General features: G+C 46.1%; 2 protein-coding genes across 3 annotated transcripts; one reads left to right on the forward strand and one right to left on the reverse strand.

Moving 5' to 3' along the window:
• The first annotated feature begins 5,703 nt into the window (after positions 1-5,703).
• Positions 5,704-11,807, forward strand: LOC137349006 (zinc finger protein 391-like). 2 transcript variants are annotated; one of them, XM_068014263.1, is made up of 2 exons: positions 5,704-6,079; positions 10,533-11,807. In XM_068014263.1, the coding sequence occupies exon 2, from the start codon at positions 10,786-10,788 to the stop codon at positions 11,542-11,544; it is 759 nt and encodes a 252-aa protein (XP_067870364.1). In that variant the 5' UTR covers positions 5,704-6,079; positions 10,533-10,785; the 3' UTR covers positions 11,545-11,807. The 2 variants fall into 2 exon arrangements, with proteins under 2 accessions (XP_067870364.1, XP_067870365.1); XM_068014264.1 differs by lacking the exon at positions 5,704-6,079 and adding an exon at positions 6,124-6,902.
• A 10,652-nt stretch (positions 11,808-22,459) lies between these two features.
• LOC137348591 (zinc finger protein 239-like) lies at positions 22,460-23,318 on the reverse strand. The gene is made up of 2 exons (XM_068013876.1): positions 23,116-23,318; positions 22,460-22,874 (listed from the first exon to the last, which is right to left on the reverse strand). The coding sequence occupies exons 1-2, from the start codon at positions 23,316-23,318 to the stop codon at positions 22,460-22,462; spliced, it is 618 nt and encodes a 205-aa protein (XP_067869977.1).

Raw genomic sequence — 23,318 nt, forward strand, 5'->3', positions numbered from 1 at the left:
GTCCTCCAATCCTCCGACACCACACCTGTATTTAGTGAGGACTGGAAAATGATGGACAGACCTTCCACTATTTCCTCCCTGGCTTCTTTTAACAGCCTAGGGTACATTTCATCTGGCCCTGGTGATTTATCAACTGTCAAGGATCCTAATCCCATCAGTACTTCCGCTCTCCCTATGTTTATCGCATCCAATACTTCACACCCGTCTTCCTAACTACAATATCTGCATCGTCTCCCTCTTTTGTGAAGACAGATGCAAAGTATTCATTAAGAACAATACCAACCTCTTCTACCCCTACACATCAGTTACCTTTTTGGTCTTTTATGGGTTCTACTCTTTCCTTAGTTATCCTCTTACTCTTCACAGCTCCAGGGACCCGGGTTCAATTCTGGGTACTGCCTGTGCGGAGTTTGCAAGTTCTCCCTGTGACCGCGTGGGTTTTCGCTGGGTGCTCCGGTTTCCTCCCACCGCCAAAGACTTGCAGGTGGTAGGTAAATTGGCCATTGTAAATTGCCCCTAGTGTAGGTAGGTGGTAGGGAATATGGGATTACTGTAGGGTTAGTATAAATGGGTGGTTCTTGGTTGGCACAGACTTGGTGGGCCGAAGGGCCTGTTTCAGTGCTGTATCTCTCTAAAATAAAACATCTTTGGGTTCACCTTGATTTCACTTGCCAATATTCTTTCACGCCCTCTCTTAGCTTTCCTTATGTTTTTCCTTTCACCCCTCCACTTTATACCTCTCAGCTTTCCGTAGTATTGAGTTCTCGGTGTCGGACATAAGCTTTCCTTTTCTGCCTTATCTTACCCTGTAAGCTTCTCGACATCCATGGGACTCTAGATTTCGCCGTCCCACCCTTTCTCCTGTGGGAACATGTTTACTCTGAATCCCTTGAACCTCCCCTTTGATTGCCTCCCACTGCACTGACATTGATTTGCCTTCAAGAAGTTGTTTCCAGTCCACTTTCACTAAATCACTCCTCAGTTTAATAAAATTGGCCTTGCCCCAATTGAGAACTCTAACTCCTGTTCTATCTCTGTCCTTTTCCATAATTATGTTAAAACTGACTGAATTATGATCACTACCACCAAAATGCTCTCCCACTGCCACTCTTTCCACCTGCCCATCTTCATTTCCTAAAAATAAGTCTAAAACTGCGCCCTCTCTTGTTGGACTTGCTACATACTGGCCAAAAATGTTCTGAATGCACCTCAAAAATTCTGCTCCCTCAATTCCTTTCACACTAAAACTATCCCAGTTAATATTGGGGTAGTTAAAATCCACTACTATTACTGCCTTTGCACTTCTCAGAGATTTGTCTACATATCTGCTCCTCTATCTCCCTCTGACTGGGGTCTACAGTGCACTCCCAGCAGTGTGATTGCTCCTTTTTTTGTTCCTTAGCTCGATCCATATGGCCTCATTTGATGGTCCTTCCAGCATATCATCCCTCCTCACAGCTGTAATTGTTTCTTTGACCAAAATTGCCACTCTGCCTCCTTTTTTATCCCCCTCTATATTGCAACTGAAAACTCTGTAACCAGGAACGCTGAGCTGCCATTCCTGTCCCTCTTTAAGCTGTGTTTCTGTAATTGCTAGATCATATTGCCACATGTCTAATTGAACCCTCAGCTCGTCTGTTTCATTTGCTATACTCCTTGCATTGAAGCAGATACCCTTGAGTGTTGCCAAACTCTTTTCTTTTGTTTCCTCAGCTTTATTTCCTCTGCCTTCCAGACTCGTGCACTAATTTTTTGCCTTCCATTTTCGTTTCTGATTTTGTCCCGATTGAGTCTACGCTCAGGTCCCCATCCCCTGCCAAACTAGTTTAAATCCTCCCCAACAGCACTAGCAAAATGTCCCGCAAGGAACTCAGTCCTGGCTCTGTTTAGGTGCAACCCATCCGGCCTCTGCAGGTCCCATCTCCTCCAGAGCATCTAAAACGTCTACCCTGGCTCAAAGAAGGGCAGGACTGGGTGTTAAATATTCCTGGATACAAGGTGTTCAGGAAAGATAGGAAAGGGAAAAAAGGAGGCAGGGGTGGCGGTATTGATTAAGGAGAGCATTGCAGTGCTGGAGAAAAAGGATGTCCCAGAGAGGTAGAGGACAGAATCAATTTGGCTAGAGCTAAGGAACAAAAAAGGTGCGGTTACATTGCTCAATGTTGTCTATAGGCCACCAGCTAGTGGGAAGGACATGGAGGAACTAATTTGCAAAGAGATTACAGAGAGGTGCAAAAATTATAGGGTAGTTATAATGGAAGACTTTAATTATTCAAACATTGACTAGGATAATAGTAGTGTAAAGGACAGTGAGGGGCATGAGTTCCTAGAGTGCTCAGGAAAATTTTCTACAGCTAGTCCAATGAGAAAGGAGGCACTGCTAAACCTGGTTCTTGGGAATGAGGTGGGCCAAGTGGATCAAGTATTAGTAGGAGAGCATTTAGGGGATAGTGATCATTGTATCATAAGGTTTAGGCTGACTATGGAAAAGGACAAAGAGCAATCCAGAGTAAGAATAATTAACTGGGGAAAGGCCAACTTCAATGGGGTAAGAATGGAGCTGGGGCGAATAAATTGGAGTCAAAAGTTGGCAGAAAAACTGGTAGATGAACAATGGGCTACCTTCAAAGAAGAGATGGTTCATGCAGAGTCAAGATATGTTCCCTCGAAGGGGAAACATAGAGCAAACAAATCCAGAGCTCCGTGGCTGACAAACGAGGTAAAGATTATGATAAAGAAGAAAAAGTTTACTTATGACAGATGCCAGGTAGAAAAGATGATTGCGAACTAGGCTGAATATAGAAGATCCAGAGGGAAAGTGAAAAAACAAATAAGAGAAGCAGAGAGAGCTTGAAACGAGACTGGCAGCTAACATGAAAGGAAATCCCAAAGTTTTCTATAGGCATATAAATAATAAAAGGATGGTAAAAGGAGGAGTGGGGCCAATTAGAGATCAGAAAGGGGATATGCACGTGGAGGCAGAGGGCATAGCTGAGGTATTAAATAAATACCTTTGCATCTGTAGATGCGACCCAGGCAATATTGAAAGGGGAGTTAAGTCTAACACTAGGGGGGTTTAAAATTGATAAAGAGGAAGTATTAGGTAGGCTGTCTGTACTTAAAGTGGAGAAAGCACCAGGACCAGATAAGATGCATCCAAGGATACTGAGGGAAGTAAGGGTGGAAATCGCAGAGACATTGGCCATAATTTTTCAGTCTTCCTTCAGACTCAGGGGTGGTGCCAGAGGGCTGGAGAACTGCAAATGTCACACCCTTGTTCAAAAAAGGGTGTAAAGATAAGCCCAGCAACTACAGGCCAGTCAGTTTAACTTCAGTGGTGGGAAAACTTCGAGAAAAAATAATTCAAGACGAATTCAACAGTCACATGGACAAATGCGAGTTCACTAAGGAAAGCCAGCATGGATTTCTGAAGGAAATCATGTTTGACTAACTTGTTGGGGCTTTTTTGGGGAGGTAACAGAGAAGGTTGATGAGGGCAATGTTGTTGATGTGGTGTACTTGGACTTTCAAAAGGCATTTGATACAGTGCCACACAACAGACTTGTGAGCAAACGTATAGCTCATGGAAGAAAAGGGACAGTAGCAACATGGATATGAAATTGGCTGAGTGACAGGAAACAAAGAGTAGTGGTTAATGGACGTTTTTTCGGACTGGAGGAAGGTTTGTAATGGAGTTCCCCAGAGATCAGTGTTGGGACCCTTGCTTTTCCTGATATATATTAATAACCTAGACCTTGGTGTACAGGACACAATTCCAAAGTTTGCAGATGATACAAAACTTGGAAGCATTATGAACTGTGAGGAGGATAGTGTAGAACTTCAAAAGGACAGAGACAAGTTGGTGGAACATACCTTGATTGTGCCTGAACTATCTCTTCTTTGAAAGTAGTTCATTGTTCAGCTACTGCAAAAGGACGTAGACAAGTTGGTGGAATGGGCAGATGGGTGGCAGATGAAGTTCAATGCCGAGAAATGTGAAGTCATTCATTTTGGTAGAAAGAACATGGAGACAATATCAAATAAAGGTTACAATTCTAAAGGGGGTGCAGGAGATGAGAGAGCAGTTAATAAAGCATACGGTATCCAATTTTATCTGTAGCACCTGTGGAAGAGTCTGTCAGTCTAGAATTGGCCTTTATAGCCACTCTAGGTGCTGCTTCACAATCCACTGACCACCTCCAGGCGCTTACCCATTGTCTCTCGAGACAAGGAGGCCAAGGAAGAAGAAGATCCTGAGCTTCATTAATAGAGGCATAGAGTACAAGAGCAAGGAGGTTAAGCTGAACTTATGAATATAAGATACTAGTTTGGCCTCAGCTGGAATATTTATTTATTTAGAGATACAGCACTGAAACAGACCCTTTGGCCCACCGAGTTTGTGGCGACCAACAACCACCCATTTTATACTAATCCTACATTAACCCCATATTCCCTACCACATCCCCACCACCTACACTAGGGGCAATTTACAATGGCCAATTTACCCATCAACCTGCAAGACTTTGGCTGTGGGAGACATCCAGTTCTGGGCGCCGCACTTTAGGAAAGATGTGAGGGCATTGGAGAGAGTACAGAAAAGATTCATGAGAATGGTTCTGGAGATGAGGAACTTCAATTATGAAGATAGATTGGAGAAGTTGGGACTGATTTCTTTGAAGAGAAGGCCGAGAGGTGATTTGATAGAGGTATTCAAAATCATGAGGAGTCTGGACAGAGTAGATAGAGAGAAACTGTTCCCTCTAGTGAAAGGATCAAAAACAAGAGGGCACAGATTTAAAGCATTTGGTAAGAGAAGCAAAAGTGACATGAGGAAAAACTTTTTCACGCAGCAAATGGTTAAGGCCTGGAATGCGCTGCCTGAGAACATGGTGGAGGCAGGTTCAACTGAAGCATTCAAAAGGGAATTAGACAGTTATATGAAAGGGAGGAAAGTGCAGGGTTACGGGGAGAAGGCGGGGAATGGAACTGAGGGAATTGCTCTTTTGGAGATAATGGGCTGAATGGCCTCCATCTACACTGTAACAATTCTGTGATTCTCTGAAAATGTGTACTCTCTCTTGTAATGTAGGATAATGTGGGCAGTCCTAGCTGCACACAGCAAGATCCCACAAACAGCAAACGGATCAAGGACCGAATAGTCCACTTTTTTGCAATTAGCATAAAATTGGTTTGTCAATTCCCTTCACGGGATGGAAACCTGCCATCCTTACCCAGTCTGGGCCTGTATATGTGACTGAAGTCTTACACTAACATGGGTGACTATCAACTGCCCCTGAGGTGGCCAAACGAGCCACTCAGTCGTATGAAACCGGTTCAAGGAGGCGGCCGCCCACCACCAGCACCTTCTCAAGGGGTGACTAGGGACAGGGTAATAAATACCAGCTTTACCAGCGATGCCCACATCCCAAGAATGAATTAGTAAAAACTTGCAGCCAGTCCTTTCCTCAAAGGGACTGGTGGAAAATCTGAAGCCCACCCACTGGAGACACCAAAACCCATCCAAGCTCAGTAATTATCAACCAGGTTTTCTCGCACCCATTGCCTCCCCCTCAAAGGCTGTGATATTAAAATCCCCGTGTTTGAGTGGCCCCAGTCAGAGTGGTGTCCTCCCCAGCAGAGAGGCCTGCCGGCTGCCGCCTCCCACTCGAGCCCCAGGCTCTCTCTGCAGCCTTGCTCCTGGCCGCTCAGCTCGAGCTCCATGGCCCAGCTGTGTCGGCGCGCGCCGTTACCAAGCCCCGCACCCGCAGCCATGGCAACACCGGCGACCGTTAACCGTTTCCCGTTCAAAATGCAAAAAAAATCCTTCGAGCGTCGACGACATTCACAGTTCGCGCAGACGCAGCTGCTTCGGCCCCGTCGTCGCCATCTTTGTTCGGGGCAAATCTGCACGAACGCGATTAAACCAGGAGAAATGTAGCATCGCAGCCCCAGAGAAAGATGGACTCCACACCCGAAAAGGCCATTACAGAATTGCGCTTGTTTTGTTAAAAAAGTATTTATCTTTTCCAAACTGGGATGGATCTTATTTTCAGTTCTTCTTGGGTGAAATATTGTGCAGGTATATTTTAATTTTAATGTTGATTTACTTGTACCCATTCGTCTCTCTTTCCAAAGATATCTGAAATCTCTGAACCTGCCTTTGGGGTTTTCAATGGCGGGTTGGTTGACATCCTTCCATCTACAGAAAGATGATGGACTCGCAGTAAACAATCCATTTAAGTGGGGTGTCTTCTCTTGGTTCACCTTCGCTGTTTCTGTGAAGGCCAATCCTTGAGAGGCAGATTCTGCCACAAGTGCTGCAGGTGAAGCTGCCGAGTGACTCTGTGAGATGTTGTTTTTGATATTGACGCCTGTTGTGAAGCTGCTGCAGCAACTGGTCATCGTGGTCGTGCAAACCAGTCCACAGGATGTGTCGCCATTTCTCTCTTTCGCCAGCTAGTGACGCCAAGTGCGATAGTCGACATTTAGAGTCTTCATGTCACATTGCAAACATCCTTGAAGTGGAGCTTTAGACGCCCACTGGTCGTCTGGCTCCAGCCACCTCACCATACAGAAGGCCCTTGGGTATGCGACCGTCTTCCATCCTGCGGAGGTGTCTGATCCAACAAAGCTGCCTCTGTTTGATCAGTGCCAACACACTTGGGATCTCTGCCTTTGAGAGGACTACCATATTTGCGATTTTATCCTGCCAGGAGATACCCGTAATGCGCCACAGACAGCAAAGATGGAAATTCTTGAGCTTTTTTTTCTGGTAGCTGGAAGTCGCCCATGTTTCACAGCCAAACAGCAAGGTGCTGAGACAACAGGCCTTATAAACCATGAGCTTGGTGCTAAGGTTCAGCTTTGTGTTATTCCATGCCTGTTTCGCAAGTCAGTCAAAGGTAATAGCTGCTTTCTCTCTCCATGTATCGAGCTGTGTATCATGGGACAGATTGTCTGTCACTGTGGACCCAAGGTAGCAGAATTTTCACACCACTTCCAGTGGGTGTTATCTAGTGTGAACGGGGCAGAGATGCAACACCTTGTCCCATGACCACTATTTTCTTGAAGCTTATAGTCAAGGAGAGACAGTCCAGGAGGCTTTGTAGTTGAGTTTCTGTGTGAGCGATTAGCACAGCAGCATCAACATCGAGGAGTTCTCTGATCAGGACATGATATGTTTTTGTCTTTGATTTCAGCCTTGATAGATTGTAGAGCTTGCTGTCTGAGCTAGTGTGCAAGTAGTCTCCTTCCATATCTGCAGGGAAGGGGAAGATCAGGAGCATGGAGAAGAAGATGCCAAACAGAGTGGGGGCTAGAACACAACCCTGTTTCACTCCATTCTTCACTCCGAAACCTTTGGAAATGGAGCTATTAAACTGTACAGTGCAGTGCAAGTTGTCATGGAAGGAGCGGGTGAGACTGAGGAGCTTCAGTGGACAGCCAATGTTTCCCAAAATCTTGTAGAGGCCTGCTCTACTGACGGTGTCAAATGCCTTAGTAAGATATACAAAAGTGAGGTAAAGGGGTATACTCTGTTCCCTACCCTTCTCTTGTAGCTGGTGTCTGGGGAAGATCATATCCACAGTTGATCTGCCAGCACGGAAACCGCACTGTGCTTCCGGGTACTCTCGGTCTGCAAGTAAATGGAGTCTTTCAAGTATGACCCTAGCAAAGGCCTTCCCTGTGATGCTAAGGAGTGAAATGCCCCTGTAGTTGTTGCAGTCTCCACTGTCACCTTTGCTTTTGTATAGTGTGGTGATTTTGGCGCCACACATCTCCTGTGGAACAGAGCCTACTTTCCAGCAGAGAAGGAGAAGGTCATAAAGGTGTGGCAATAGATGGGACTTTCCGTGCACTAGGTAAATTGCTGCTTCAGTAAGCCAGCGCAAGCACAACAGGCCAAATGGACTCATTCTGTGCTGTAACAATTCTGTTATTCTGGTGTCTAACACTCACATCAATAAAAAAAGGAAGTCCTGGAAACGCGCAGCAGGTCCTCCTTTATCTGGAGATCAAATGTCAGTTGCATAATTGTACCAACAGTTAACAGGATCCTGTAAACTCCTCCACCTGTTACTTTAATGCAGACTTTAACCAATTTATTTTAAATGGCTTTACTTTAAGTAAGTTAACACTTATTTTAGATTGGTAGACTCAGGACTGTCTTTGTAGAATATCTATCGCAGTCATTTCCTGTGCTGTAACCATTCTGTGAAATTCACAACAGAGGAGCCGGTTGCACAGACACGGTTCTGGACTGTATCTGGAGCATGTGCAGTGTCACTTTGATCAGAGCTGTGCGAGTGCTGGAGATGCTTTCGCAGCAGGTGAGAGTCAGTGGGGTGTAGGGGACGAATGAAGCCGGTAGGTGGGCAGGGAGGCTTCAGAAACACCTAGTGTAGGCCGCAAGCCTTGAATAAGAACCTCCAGGTCCCGCGTTTGCAGCTCCGGGGCTTTTTCCCAGGAACAAGGCTCCTCAGACAGCACCTTCCAAACCCTCAATCACTACCACCTAGAAGGACAAGGGCAACAGATTCAAGTCACACACCATCCTGACTTGGAATTATATCCCTGTTCCTTCACTACCACTGGGGTGGCGCAATGGTCAGCACTGCAGCCTCACAGCTCCAGTGACCCGGGTTCGGTTCTGGGTACTGCCTGTGCGGAGTTTGCAAGTTCTTCCTGTGACCGTGTGGGTTTCCGCTGGGTGCTCTGGTTTCCTCCCACAGCCAAAGACTTGCAGGTTGATAGGTAAATTGGCCATTGTAAATTGCCCCTAGTGTAGGTAGGTGGTAAGAGAATGGTGGGGATGTGGTAGGGAATATGGGATTAATGTAGGATTAGTATAAATGGGTGGCTGTTGGTCAGCACAGACTCAGTGGGCCGAAAGGTCTGTTTCAGTGCTGTATCTCTCTATGACTCTAATCCTGCAACTCCCTTCCTAACAGCACTGTGGATATACCTACTAGGCAGAAATGGGTCATTATCTGGTTGGCAAGATGTAATGAGTGGTGTGCCACAGGGATCTGTGCTGGGGCCGCAACTTTTCACAATTTATATAAATGACTTATATGAAGCGACCAAAGGTATGGTTGCTAAATTTGCTGATGACTCAAAGATAGGCTGGACAGGAAGTTGTGAAGAGGACAAAAGGAGGCTACAAAGGGATGTAGATAGATTAAGTGAGTGGGCAAAGACCTGGCAAATGGTGTATAATGTGGGAAATTGCCCATTTTGGCAGGAAGAATAAAAAAGATGCATATTATCTAAATGGTGAGAGATTGCAGAGCTCTGAGATGCAGAGGGATCTGGGTGTCCTAGTGCATGAATCGCAAAAGGATAGTATGCAGGTACAGCACGTAATTAGGAAAGCTAATAGAATGTTATCGTTTATCACGAGGGGAATTGAATACAAAAGTAGAGAGGTTATGCTTCAGATATACAGGGCATTGGTGAGACTACATCTGGAGTACTGTGTACAGTACTGGTCTCCTTATTTAAGGAAGGATGTAAATGCGTTGGATGAGTACAGAGAAGGTTTACTAGGCTAATACCTGGAATGGGCAGGCTGTCTTATGAGGAAAGGTTAGACAGGCTCAGCTTGGATCTACTGGAATTTAGAAGAGTAAGAGGCAACCTGATTGAAACATATAAGATCCTGAGGGGTCTTGGCAGGGTGGATGTGGAAAAGATGTTTCCCCTTGAGGGAGAATCTAGAACTAGGGGTCACTGTTTAAAAATCAGGAGTCGCCCATTTAAGACAGAGATGAGGAGAATTTTTTTCTCTCAGATGGTCGTGAGTCCTTAGAATTCTCTTCCTCAAAAAATGGTGGAAGCAGAGTCTTTAAATCTTTTTAAGGCAGAGGTAGATAGATTCTTGATAAGCAAGGGGGTGGAAGGTTATTGGGGGCAGGCGGAAATGTGGAGTAATCAGTTCAGCCACGAACTTATTGAATGGTGGAGCAGGCTTGAAGGGCCGAGTGGCCTACTCTTGCTCCTAATTCGTATGTATGTTTGTACGTATGTATGGACTGCAGCGATTCAAGAAGGCAGCTCACCACCACCTTCTCAAGGGCAATTAGGGATGGGCAATAAATGCTGGCCTGGCCAGTCACGCCCACATCCCATGAACAAATAAAAAAAAGGCCTACCATCTTGGCTGAGCGGGGAGCAGAGCGCATGCGTGGCCATCTTGATGACAACAGAGAGTGGGTGAGGTTTCAGGTCCCAGTGACCAGGAGAGAAAATCATTGACTCATTGATTTGATTCTCATTCTGCACACAGGGGCTGGAGAACTGAACCCAGTCAGAGTAGAGGGAGGGAGAAAACTGGCAGTGGAGGAAAGAAATGGTGCAGGTGGTGCGATGGGTTTGGATTTCAGCACAGGGAGGAGGGAGAGTGTGTGGGATGGGGATTTACAGCTTTGGGGGAACAGGAGAGGTAAAAATGTTCCATAGAAACTAGAATTGTCTGTTCAGAATTTCTATCCTGTACTGACAGTGATGACTTTTGTAAACTCCTTTTACAGGATATCAGAAGGGAAGGATTTGCAGACAGGAAACTCAAACCAAACATCACATCAAGATCTCACAGAGTCACTTTATTTATCAGGACCTGATTATGATTGGCCTTTGAATGTGGAAGGGGAACTGTTTTAACTATTTTAAAGGCCTGAAAAACATTGCACTATTCACTGAGGGGAGAAACTCTACACAAGTTCTCTGTGTGGACGAGGCTTCAACTAATTGTCCAAACTGGAGAGACACAAAGACACCCTCATCATGGAGAAACAATGTAAATGTGGGGACTGTGGGAAGGGATTCAGTTACCCATCTGAACTCGAAATTCATCAACGCAGTCACACTGGGGAGAGGCCATTCAGCTGCTACATTTGTGGGGATGAATTCACACAGAAATCCAGCCTTTTGACACACCGCCGGGTTCACACTGGGGAAAGACCATTCACCTGCTCTGCCTGTGGGAAAGGATTCGCTCAGAGTTCCAGCCTTCGGAGACACCAGCGGGTTCACACCGGAGAGAAACCGTTCACCTGCTCCGAGTGTGGGAAGGGATTCACTCAATCAGCCAACTTTCTCAGACACCAGCAAGTTCACACTGGAGAGAAACCGTTCACCTGTTCCGTGTGTGGGAAGAGATTCATTCAGTCATCTGAGCTTCTGGCACACCAGCGTGTTCATACTAGGGAGAGGCCTTTTGAATGTTCTGACTGTCAGAAACGCTTTAAAAGCACAAAACAACTTCTAGCCCATCAGCGTAGTCACACTGGGGAGAGGCCATTCACGTGCTCAGTGTGTGAGAAGGGATTCACTCGATCATCCAGCTTGCTGACACACCAGCAAATTCACACTGGGGAGAAGACATTCATCTGCTCTGTGTGTGGGAAGGGATGCACTACCTCATCCCACCTACTGATTCACCAGCGTGTTCACTCTGGGGAGAGGCCGTTCATGTGCTCCATCTGTGGGAAGGGATTCATTCAGTCATCACATCTGCAGAAACACAAGCGAGTTCACAAGTGACTGCAGCAGTTGGATTCTGCTGTTTTAGCTGCTGTTAATCAGGTCCAGAACTGAACATGTTCATTCTGACAGTTGGGGTTTGTTTTTGCTGATGTTAATAACCCCTGTAACTGGACTGGAGTTTAATAATCTGAAATTTAGCTGATTGCATTCTCGGACTTGCAGTGTCTCTTTAAGAACCGCTGTCTGTGATTTTTACTTAATTCAGGGACTCGATCAGGAAGTAGTATTGAATACAATAATAAACTTTTACTTCATTCCAATATCTGTGTCACTGATTTAAATGAGGCAGGAGGAGATTGGTGTCAGTGACTGTAGGGTTGCTTTATATCAGACAGATGGAGATTGGTGTCACTGGCTGTGGGGTTGGTTTATATCAGACAGGAGGAGATTGGTGTCAGTGACTGTGGGGTTGGTTTATATCAGACAGATGGAGATTGGTGTCAGTGACTGTGGAGTTGGTTTATATCAGACAGGAGGAGATTGGTGTCAGTGACTGTGGAGTTGGTTTATATCAGACAGGAGGAGATTGGTGTCAGTGACTGTGGAGTTGGTTTATATCAGACAGGAGGAGATTGGTGTCAGTGACTGTGGGGTTGGTTTATATCAGACAGATGGAGATTGGTGTCAGTGACTGTGGGGTTGGTTTATATCAGACAGTGGGAGATTGGTGTCAGTGACTGTGGGGTTGGTTTATATCAGACAGGGGGATATTGGTGCCAGTGACTGTGGGGTTGGTTTATATCAGACAGGAGGAGATTGGTGTCAGTGACTGTGGAGTTGGTTTATATCAGACAGTGGGAGATTGGTGTCAGTGACTGTGGGGTTGGTTTATATCAGACAGGAGGAGATTGGTGTCAGTGACTGTGGAGTTGGTTTATATCAGACAGTGGGAGATTGGTGTCAGTGACTGTGGGGTTGGTTTATATCAGACAGTGGGAGATTGGTGCCAGTGACTGTGGGGTTAGTTTATATCAGACAGGAGGAGATTGGTGCCAGTGACTGTGGAGTTGGTTTATATCAGACAGGGGGAGATTGGTGTCAGTGACTGTGGGGTTGGTTTATATCAGACAGGAGGAGATTGGTGCCAGTGACTGTGGAGTTGGTTTATATCAGACAGTGGGAGATTGGTGCCAGTGACTGTGGAGTTGGTTTATATCAGACAGGGGGAGATTGGTGTCAGTGACTGTGGGGTTGGTTTATATCAGACAGGAGGAGATTGGTGTCAGTGACTGTGGAGTTGGTTTATATCAGACAGTGGGAGATTGGTGTCAGTGACTGTGGGGTTGGTTTATATCAGACAGGAGGAGATTGGTGTCAGTGACTGTGGAGTTGGTTTATATCAGACAGTGGGAGATTGGTGTCAGTGACTGTGGGTTGGTTTATATCAGACAGTGGGAGATTGGTGCCAGTGACTGTGGGGTTGGTTTATATCAGACAGTGGGAGATTGGTGTCAGTGACTGTGGGGTTGGTTTATATCAGACAGTGGGAGATTGGTGTCAGTGACTGTGGGGTTGGTTTATATCAGACAAGAGGAGATTGGTGTCAGTGACTGTGGGGTTGGTTTATATCAGACAGTGGGAGATTGGTGTCAGTGACTGTGGGGTTGGTTTATATCAGACAGGAGGAGATTGGTGTCAGTGACTGTGGAGTTGGTTTATATCAGACAGGAGGAGATTGGTGTCAGTGACTGTGGGGATGGTTTATATCAGACAGGGGGAGATTGGTGTCAGTGACTGTGGGGATGGTTTATATCAGACAGTGGGAGATTGGTGTCAGTGACTGTGGGGTTAGTTTATATCAGACAGGGGGAGATTGGTTCCAGTGACTGTGGGGTTGGTTTATATCAGACAGGAGGAGATTGGTGTCAGTGACTGTGGAGTTGGTTTATATCAGACAGGAGGAGATTGGTGTCAGTGACTGTGGGGTTGGTTTATATCAGACAGTGGGAGATTGGTGTCAGTGACTGTGGGGTTAGTTTATATCAGACAGGGGGAGATTGGTTCCAGTGACTGTGGGGTTGGTTTATATCAGACAGGAGGAGATTGGTGTCAGTGACTGTGGAGTTGGTTTATATCAGACAGTGGGAGATTGGTGTCAGTGACTGTGGGGTTGGTTTATATCAGACAAGAGGAGATTGGTGTCAGTGACTGTGGAGTTGGTTTATATCAGACAGTGGGAGATTGGTGTCAGTGACTGTGGGGTTGGTTTATATCAGACAGTGGGAGATTGGTGTCAGTGACTGTGGGGTTGGTTTATATCAGACAGTGGGAGATTGGTGTCAGTGACTGTGGGGTTGGTTTATATCAGACAAGAGGAGATTGGTGTCAGTGACTGTGGGGTTGGTTTATATCAGACAGTGGGAGATTGGTGTCAGTGACTGTGGGGTTGGTTTATATCAGACAGGAGGAGATTGGTGTCAGTGACTGTGGAGTTGGTTTATATCAGACAGGAGGAGATTGGTGTCAGTGACTGTGGGGATGGTTTATATCAGACAGGGGGAGATTGGTGTCAGTGACTGTGGGGATGGTTTATATCAGACAGGAGGAGATTGGTGTCAGTGACTGTGGGGTTGGTTTATATCAGACAGTGGGAGATTGGTGTCAGTGACTGTGGGGATGGTTTATATCAGACAGGGGGAGATTGGTGTCAGTGACTGTGGGGATGGTTTATATCAGACAGGAGGAGATTGGTGTCAGTGACTGTGGGGATGGTTTATATCAGACAGTGGGAGATTGGTGTCAGTGACTGTGGGGATGATTTATATCAGACAGTGGGAGATTGGTGTCAGTGACTGTGGGGATGGTTTATATCAGACAGGAGGAGATTGGTGCCAGTGACTGTGGGGTTGGTTTATATCAGACAGATGGAGATTGGTGCCAGTGACTGAGGGGTTGGTTTATATCAGACAGGAGGAGATTGGTGTCAGTGACTGTGGGGTTGGTTTATAAGAGACAGGGCGAGATTGGTGCCAGTGACTGTGGGGATGGTTTATATCAGACAGGAGGAGATTGGTGCCAGTGACTGTGGGGTTGGTTTATAAGAAACAGGGGGAGATTGGTGCCAGTGACTGTGGGGATGGTTTATATCAGACAGGAGGAGATTGGTGCCAGTGACTGTGGGGATGGTTTATATCAGACAGGGGGAGATTGGTGTCAGTGACTGTGGGGTTGGTTTATATCAGACAGGAGGAGATTGGTGTCAGTGACTGTGGAGTTGGTTTATATCAGACAGGGGGAGATTGGTGTCAGTGACTGTGGGGTTGGTTTATATCAGACAGGAGGAGATTGGTGCCAGTGACTGTGGGGATGGTTTATATCAGACAGGGGGAGATTGGTGTCAGTGACTGTGGGGATGGTTTATATCAGACAGGAGGAGATTGGTGCCAGTGACTGTGGGGATGGTTTATATCAGACAGGAGGAGATTGGTGCCAGTGACTGTGGGGATGGTTTATATCAGACAGGAGGAGATTGGTGCCAGTGACTGTGGGGATGGTTTATATCAGACAGGAGGAGATTGGTGTCAGTGATGTGGGGTTGGTTTATAAGAGACAGGGGGAGATTGGTGCCAGTGACTGTGGGGATGGTTTATATCAGACAGGAGGAGATTGGTGCCAGTGACTGTGGGGATGGTTTATATCAGACAGGAGGAGATTGGTGTCAGTGATGTGGGGTTGGTTTATAAGAGACAGGGGGAGATTGGTGCCAGTGACTGTGGGGATGGTTTATATCAGACAGGAGGAGATTGGTGCCAGTGACTGTGGGGATGGTTTATATCAGACAGGAGGAGATTGGTGCCAGTGACTGTGGGGATGGTTTATATCAGACAGGAGGAGATTGGTGTCAGTGACTGTGGAGTTGGTTTATATCAGACAGGGGGAGATTGGTGTCAGTGACTGTGGGGTTGGTTTATATCAGACAGGAGGAGATTGGTGCCAGTGACTGTGGGGATGGTTTATATCAGACAGGAGGAGATTGGTGTCAGTGATGTGGGGTTGGTTTATAAGAGACAGGGGGAGATTGGTGCCAGTGACTGTGGGGATGGTTTATATCAGACAGGAGGAGATTGGTGCCAGTGACTGTGGGGATGGTTTATATCAGACAGGAGGAGATTGGTGCCAGTGACTGTGGGGATGGTTTATATCAGACAGGAGGAGATTGGTGTCAGTGATGTGGGGTTGGTTTATAAGAGACAGGGGGAGATTGGTGTCAGTGACTGTGGGGATGGTTTATATCAGACAGGAGGAGATTGGTGCCAGTGACTGTGGGGTTGGTTTATATCAGACAGGGGGAGATTGGTGTCAGTGACTGTGGGGTTGGTTTATATCAGACAGGGGGAGATTGGTGCCAGTGACTGTGGGGTTGGTTTATATCAGACAGGAGGAGATTGGTGCCAGTGACTGTGGGGTTGGTTTATATCAGACAGGGGGAGATTGGTGCCAGTGACTGTGGGGTTGGTTTATATCAGACAGGGGGAGATTGGTGTCAGTGACTGTGGGGATGGTTTATATCAGACAGGAGGAGATTGGTGCCAGTGACTGTGGGGATGGTTTATATCAGACAGGAGGAGATTGGTGTCAGTGACTGTGGAGTTGGTTTATATCAGACAGGGGGAGATTGGTGTCAGTGACTGTGGGGTTGGTTTATATCAGACAGTGGGAGATTGGTGTCAGTGACTGTGGGGTTGATTTATATCAGACAGGAGGAGATTGGTGTCAGTGACTGTGGAGTTGGTTTATATCAGACAGTGGGAGATTGGTGTCAGTGACTGTGGGGTTGGTTTATATCAGACAGTGGGAGATTGGTGCCAGTGACTGTGGGGTTGGTTTATATCAGACAGGAGGAGATTGGTGTCAGTGACTGTGGAGTTGGTTTATATCAGACAGTGGGAGATTGGTGTCAGTGACTGTGGGGTTGGTTTATATCAGACAGGAGGAGATTGGTGTCAGTGACTGTGGAGTTGGTTTATATCAGACAGTGGGAGATTGGTGTCAGTGACTGTGGGGTTGGTTTATATCAGACAGTGGGAGATTGGTGCCAGTGACTGTGGGGTTGGTTTATATCAGACAGTGGGAGATTGGTGTCAGTGACTGTGGGGTTGGTTTATATCAGACAGTGGGAGATTGGTGTCAGTGACTGTGGGGTTGGTTTATATCAGACAAGAGGAGATTGGTGTCAGTGACTGTGGGGTTGGTTTATATCAGACAGTGGGAGATTGGTGTCAGTGACTGTGGGGTTGGTTTATATCAGACAGGAGGAGATTGGTGTCAGTGACTGTGGGGTTGGTTTATATCAGACAGTGGGAGATTGGTGTCAGTGACTGTGGGGTTAGTTTATATCAGACAGGGGGAGATTGGTTCCAGTGACTGTGGGGTTGGTTTATATCAGACAGGAGGAGATTGGTGTCAGTGACTGTGGAGTTGGTTTATATCAGACAGTGGGAGATTGGTGTCAGTGACTGTGGGGTTGGTTTATATCAGACAGGAGGAGATTGGTGTCAGTGACTGTGGAGTTGGTTTATATCAGACAGTGGGAGATTGGTGTCAGTGACTGTGGGTTTGGTTTATATCAGACAGTGGGAGATTGGTGCCAGTGACTGTGGGGTTGGTTTATATCAGACAGTGGGAGATTGGTGTCAGTGACTGTGGGGTTGGTTTATATCAGACAGTGGGAGATTGGTGTCAGTGACTGTGGGGTTGGTTTATATCAGACAAGAGGAGATTGGTGTCAGTGACTGTGGGGTTGGTTTATATCAGACAGTGGGAGATTGGTGTCAGTGACTGTGGGGTTGGTTTATATCAGACAGGAGGAGATTGGTGTCAGTGACTGTGGAGTTGGTTTATATCAGACAGGAGGAGATTGGTGTCAGTGACTGTGGAGTTGGTTTATATCAGACAGTGGGAGATTGGTGTCAGTGACTGTGGGGATGGTTTATATCAGACAGTGGGAGATTGGTGTCAGTGACTGTGGGGATGGTTTATATCAGACAGGAGGAGATTGGTGCCAGTGACTGTGGGGTTGGTTTATAAGAGACAGGGGGAGATTGGTGTCAGTGACTGTGGGGATGGTTTATATCAGACAGTGGGAGATTGGTGTCAGTGACTGTGGGGATGGTTTATATCAGACAGTGGGAGATTGGTGTCAGTGACTGTGGGGATGGTTTATATCAGACAGGAGGAGATTGGTGTCAGTGACTGTGGGGATGGTTTATATCAGACAGGAGGAGATTGGTGTCAGTGACTGTGGGGATGGTTTATATCAGACAGTGGGAGATTGGTGTCAGTGACTGTGGGGATGGTTTATATCAGACAGTGGGAGATTGGTGTCAGTGACTGTGGGGATGGTTTATATCAGACAGGAGGAGATTGGTGTCAGTGACTGTGGAGTTGGTTTATATCAGACAGGGGGAGATTGGTGTCAGTGACTGTGGGGTTGGTTTATATCAGACAGGAGGAGATTGGTGCCAGTGACTGTGGGGATGGTTTATATCAGACAGGGGGAGATTGGTGTCAGTGATGTGGGGTTGGTTTATAAGAGACAGGGGGAGATTGGTGTCAGTGACTGTGGGGATGGTTTATATCAGACAGGAGGAGATTGGTGCCAGTGACTGTGGGGATGGTTTATATCAGACAGGGGGAGATTGGTGTCAGTGACTGTGGGGTTGGTTTATATCAGACAGTGGGAGATTGGTGTCAGTGACTGTGGGGTTGGTTTATATCAGACAGTGGGAGATTGGTGTCAGTGACTGTGGGGTTGGTTTATATCAGACAGTGGGAGATTGGTGTCAGTGACTGTGGGGTTGGTTTATATCAGACAGGAGGAGATTGGTGTCAGTGACTGTGGAGTTGGTTTATATCAGACAGATGGAGATTGGTGTCAGTGACTGTGGGGTTGGTTTATATCAGACAGGAGGAGATTGGTGTCAGTGACTGTGGGGTTGGTTTATATCAGACAGTGGGAGATTGGTGTCAGTGACTGTGGGGTTGGTTTATATCAGACAGGAGGAGATTGGTGTCAGTGACTGTGGGGTTGGTTTATATCAGACAGGGGGAGATTGGTGCCAGTGACTGTGGGGATGGTTTATATCAGACAGGGGGAGATTGGTGTCAGTGACTGTGGGGTTGGTTTATATCAGACAGTGGGAGATTGGTGTCAGTGACTGTGGGGTTGGTTTATATCAGACAGGAGGAGATTGGTGTCAGTGACTGTGGGGTTGGTTTATATCAGACAGTGGGAGATTGGTGTCAGTGACTGTGGGGTTGGTTTATATCAGACAGTGGGAGATTGGTGTCAGTGACTGTGGGGTTGGTTTATATCAGACAGGAGGAGATTGGTGTCAGTGACTGTGGAGTTGGTTTATATCAGACAGATGGAGATTGGTGTCAGTGACTGTGGGGTTGGTTTATATCAGACAGGAGGAGATTGGTGTCAGTGACTGTGGGGATGGTTTATATCAGACAGTGGGAGATTGGTGTCAGTGACTGTGGGGTTGGTTTATATCAGACAGGAGGAGATTGGTGTCAGTGACTGTGGGGTTGGTTTATATCAGACAGGGGGAGATTGGTGTCAGTGACTGTGGGGTTGGTTTATATCAGACAGGGGGAGATTGGTGCCAGTGACTGTGGGGATGGTTTATATCAGACAGGGGGAGATTGGTGTCAGTGATTGTGGAAATAGCCAACACTTTGTTCAAAAGCATTGCAGCAAATTAGTTTTCAAAATGTTATTCCCAAATGGAGGGGTGTCTTTACCTCACGTGTTGGATACAATGATACAGCTGGGACATGGAGGGCCTAATTTACTTACTGCTCTTCCCTCCTTTAAGATGCTTCTGGAAAACTGCTTCTTTGACCAAGCTTTTGGTCACCTGTCCTGATTTCTCCTTCTGTGGCTCAGAAGTATATTTTGTTGTATACAGTCCTTGTAAAGTGCCTTGGTACATTTCATTAGGTTAAAGGTGCTATGTAAAGAAAGTTGTTATTGCAGCATCTGTTGGATGCTGCTGGTTCTGCTGCTATTAATCACATCCAGGACTCAACCATGTTCATCCTGAAAGTGGGGTTTTGTTTCTGCTGACGTTCGTAATCCCTATAACTGGACTGGGTTTTAATATCTTAATATCTGTCAAATAAATCAGCTTAGTTTCTAACACACAGTGTGTTGGTTGAGTCCTTGTTTTCTCTCAGATAAGAGGAGACTCATTTATGTCCAGTTAGTAACTGCTCCATTTTTGTGCCTTTTCTCCTTTCTAACTCTAGATTATTTCAGTTCTCAAACCTTCGGTTACTCTCATGATCAAGTCCCAGCTTCCCATACTTTCCAGAGTGCCTCTCCTAGCCTTGGGATCCAGGGAAGGCATTAGGAACATGCCCCTGGATCACTAAACACAAAACCCACAAATCACCTTCAGCTACTGGACTTAGCCTGTGTCCCACAGCATCTCTCTCACCTTTGATGATCTGGCCTGCAAACCTGGTTTAAATTTAAACTTAAATCCACTCAGGAAATTTATTTAACAAAAGAGGAACAAATAAGCATGTGAAATTACTGGCAAAATACTCCAGTGGATTCAACAAAACAAGTAATTAATGAAAACATTATCATTATCTACAACAATAATTTCAGAGCATGACAGCCCCCCATTTTACTTTCATTTTTAGTTATTTTTTCTTCCTTTTTTTACATTCTTTTTTACATTTTTTACAATCTTTTTTTGCATTTATTTCATTTCATCTTAGTTTGTTCAGTTTGCTTACCCACTGTTTTTTTCAGGTTTGCACTTGTTGCTGTTCAATATTCAGTGTATTCACACCTAATCTGTACTAATGCTTTGTCTTTCAACACACCATTAACATATTGTTTGCCTTTGCTCCGTGACCTTTTGGTCAGCTATGTGGCCTGGTCCAATCTGCACCTTCTCCTTTGTTATCTCTTGCCCCACCCCCACCTCACTTGCTTATAATCTGTGACTTTTCTAATATTTGTCAGTTCCGAAGAAGGGTCACTGACCCGAAACGTTAACTCTGCTTCTCTTTCCACAGATGCTGCCAGACCTGCTGAGTGATTCCAGCATTTCTTGTTTTTGTTTCAGATTTCCAGCATCCGCAGTATTTTGCTTTTATCATTATCTACAAATCCATTTTCTTATTGTACCACTAGTTAACAGGCTCCTGTGAACTCTTCAATCTGCTATTTCAATGCAGACTTTAACCAATTTATTTCAAAGAATCGTTAAAATGGTGGACACAGATCCCGCACACAAAGATGTTTAATCTTTGTCGGATTAACAGTCATTTTCAGACCGGAAACTTACAGCTGTCATTTCACTTCAGTCAGGAACAGATCACAGTTTTACGCCAATCTCTGATTTGACAACACGTTTCCAGCATTCACTGTTGTTCTTCCTGACTCGAAAAACAGTTGTAAAGTAGCCTTCTGTTCCGTGCCCAGGAGCTCTGAACCATGGAAGAGAGCAGCTGGGACGCATTTCTTACACGCCTCAGGATTAACCTACACGGGGACTTTACTGTCCGTGAAGAGAGATGAGAAAGACCAAAGTGCCGTTTGTCCCTCTCAGTGTGATCCTGAAGGACTGTGTCCAGGCTGAAGTTCTGTTCCTGCCGTATGATCCTCCCCCCAGATTGTCCCTTCTGAGATCCAGCCACATGATGCTAAACACTCAGGTGGAAAGACAAGAATTTACAACATGTTTAAAACAAAGTTGATTTATTTCAGTTTGCCAGAAGATTAAACTCCAGCCCAGTTATAGGGGTTATTAACATCAGCAGAAACAAACTCTGACTGTCTGACAGGATGGTAGAGGCAGAAACCCTCAGATCATTTAAAAAGTACTTAGATATACACCTGAAGTGCCGTAACCTACAAGGTTGCGAGCCAACAGCTGGGAAGTGGGATTAGGTTGGATTGACATGATGGGCCAAATGGCCTCCTCCTGTGCTGTAAATTTCAATGATTTCTATGTCAGAATGAACACGGTTCAGTCCTGGATGGAATGACAGAATCACAAAATTGTTATGAGGCAGGAGGCGGCCATTCGGCCCATTTTGTCCGCACCAGCTCTCCATATGAGAAATTTACCTAATGCCATTCCCCCACCTTCTCCCCGTAACCCCGCACTTTCTTCTTTTCAGATAACAGTCCAATTCCCTTGTGAATGCCTCGATTGAACCTGCCTCCATCAGGCAGTGCATTCCAGATCCTAACCACTCGCTGCGTGAAAGAGATCTGTGCCCTCTCCATCTCAATCCTTTCATGAGTGGGAACAGTTTCTCTCCATCCACTCTGTCCAGACCCCTCATGATTTTGAATACCTCTATCAAATCACCTCTCAGCCTTCTCTTCTCCAAGGAAAACAGTCCTAACTTCTCCAATCTATCTTCATAACTGAAGTTCCTTATCCCTGGAACCACTCATGAATCTTTTCTGCACCCTCGCTAATGCTTTCACACCCTTCAGAAAGTGCGGCACACAGAATTGGACACAGTACTCCAGCTGAGGCCGAACTTGTCTCTTATACAAGTTCAACACAACCTCCTTGCTCTTGTACTCTATGTCCCTAATAATAATGCCTAGGATAGTGTATGCTTTATTAACCGCTCTCAACCAGTTCTGCCACTTTCAATGACTTATGAACATATACACCCATATCCCTCTGCTCCTGCAGCCCCATTAGAACTGTTCCCTTTATTCTATATTGTCTCTCCATGTTCTTCCTATCAAAATAAATCACTTCACGTTTCTTCACATTCAACTTCATCTACCACCTGTCTGCCCATTCCACCAACTTGTCTCTGTCCTTTTGAGGTTCTACACTATCCTCCTCAGTTCACACTGCTTCCAAGTTTCGTATCATCCACCATCAGCAGTAATAACAGCAGAATCCAACCCCGGTAGTCACTTGTGAAGTTGCTGATGTTTCTGCAGGTTGGATGACACAGTGAATCCTTTCCCACACACGGAACAGGTGAACGGCCTCTCCCCAGTGTGAACTCGCTGGTGGATCAGCAGGTTTGGTGAATCGGTGAATCCTTTCCCACAAATAGAGCAGGTGAATGGCCTCTCCCCAGTGTGAACTCGTTGGTGCTTCAGCAGGTAGCATGAACGGCCAAATCCCTTCCCACAAACAGAGCAGGTGAACGGTCTCTCCCCAGTGTGAACTCGCTGATGTGTCACCAGATGCTTTTTGCTTTTAAAGCTTTTCTCACAGTCAGAACATTTGAAAGGTCTCTGATCAGTGTGAACAAGTTGGTGTGTTGTGAGCTGTGATGACTGAGTGAATCCCTTCCCACACACTGAACAGGTGAACGGCCTCTCCCCAGTGTGACTCCGCTCATGTACAGCGAGGTCAGATGATCGCCTGAACCCAGTCCCGCAGTGAGAGTCTCTCGTCAGTGTGAACGCGTTGATGACATGTCAGTTCCCCAGAACCTTTATAACACTTCCCACAGTCCGGCCATTTAAAAGGTCTCTCATCAGTGTGAACTCGCTGATGCTTCAGCAGGGCAGAGAAATGAGTGCATCCCTGGCCGCACACAGAGCAGGTGAACAGCCTTTCCCCACTGTGAATGCGCTGGTGAATTTCCAGCTCAAATGGGTAACTGAATCCCTTCCCACAGTCCCCACATTTACACGGTTTCTCCCCGGTGTGACTGCGTTTGTGTTCCGACAGGCCAGATGATCGGCTGAAGCCTCGTCCGCACACGGAACACGTGTACGGTTTCTCCCCAAAGTGAACGGTGTTTTTCCCTTCCAT

The sequence above is a fragment of the Heterodontus francisci genome, chromosome 34, assembly GCF_036365525.1.
Source record: "Heterodontus francisci isolate sHetFra1 chromosome 34, sHetFra1.hap1, whole genome shotgun sequence".
NCBI classification, from domain to species: domain Eukaryota; kingdom Metazoa; phylum Chordata; class Chondrichthyes; order Heterodontiformes; family Heterodontidae; genus Heterodontus; species Heterodontus francisci.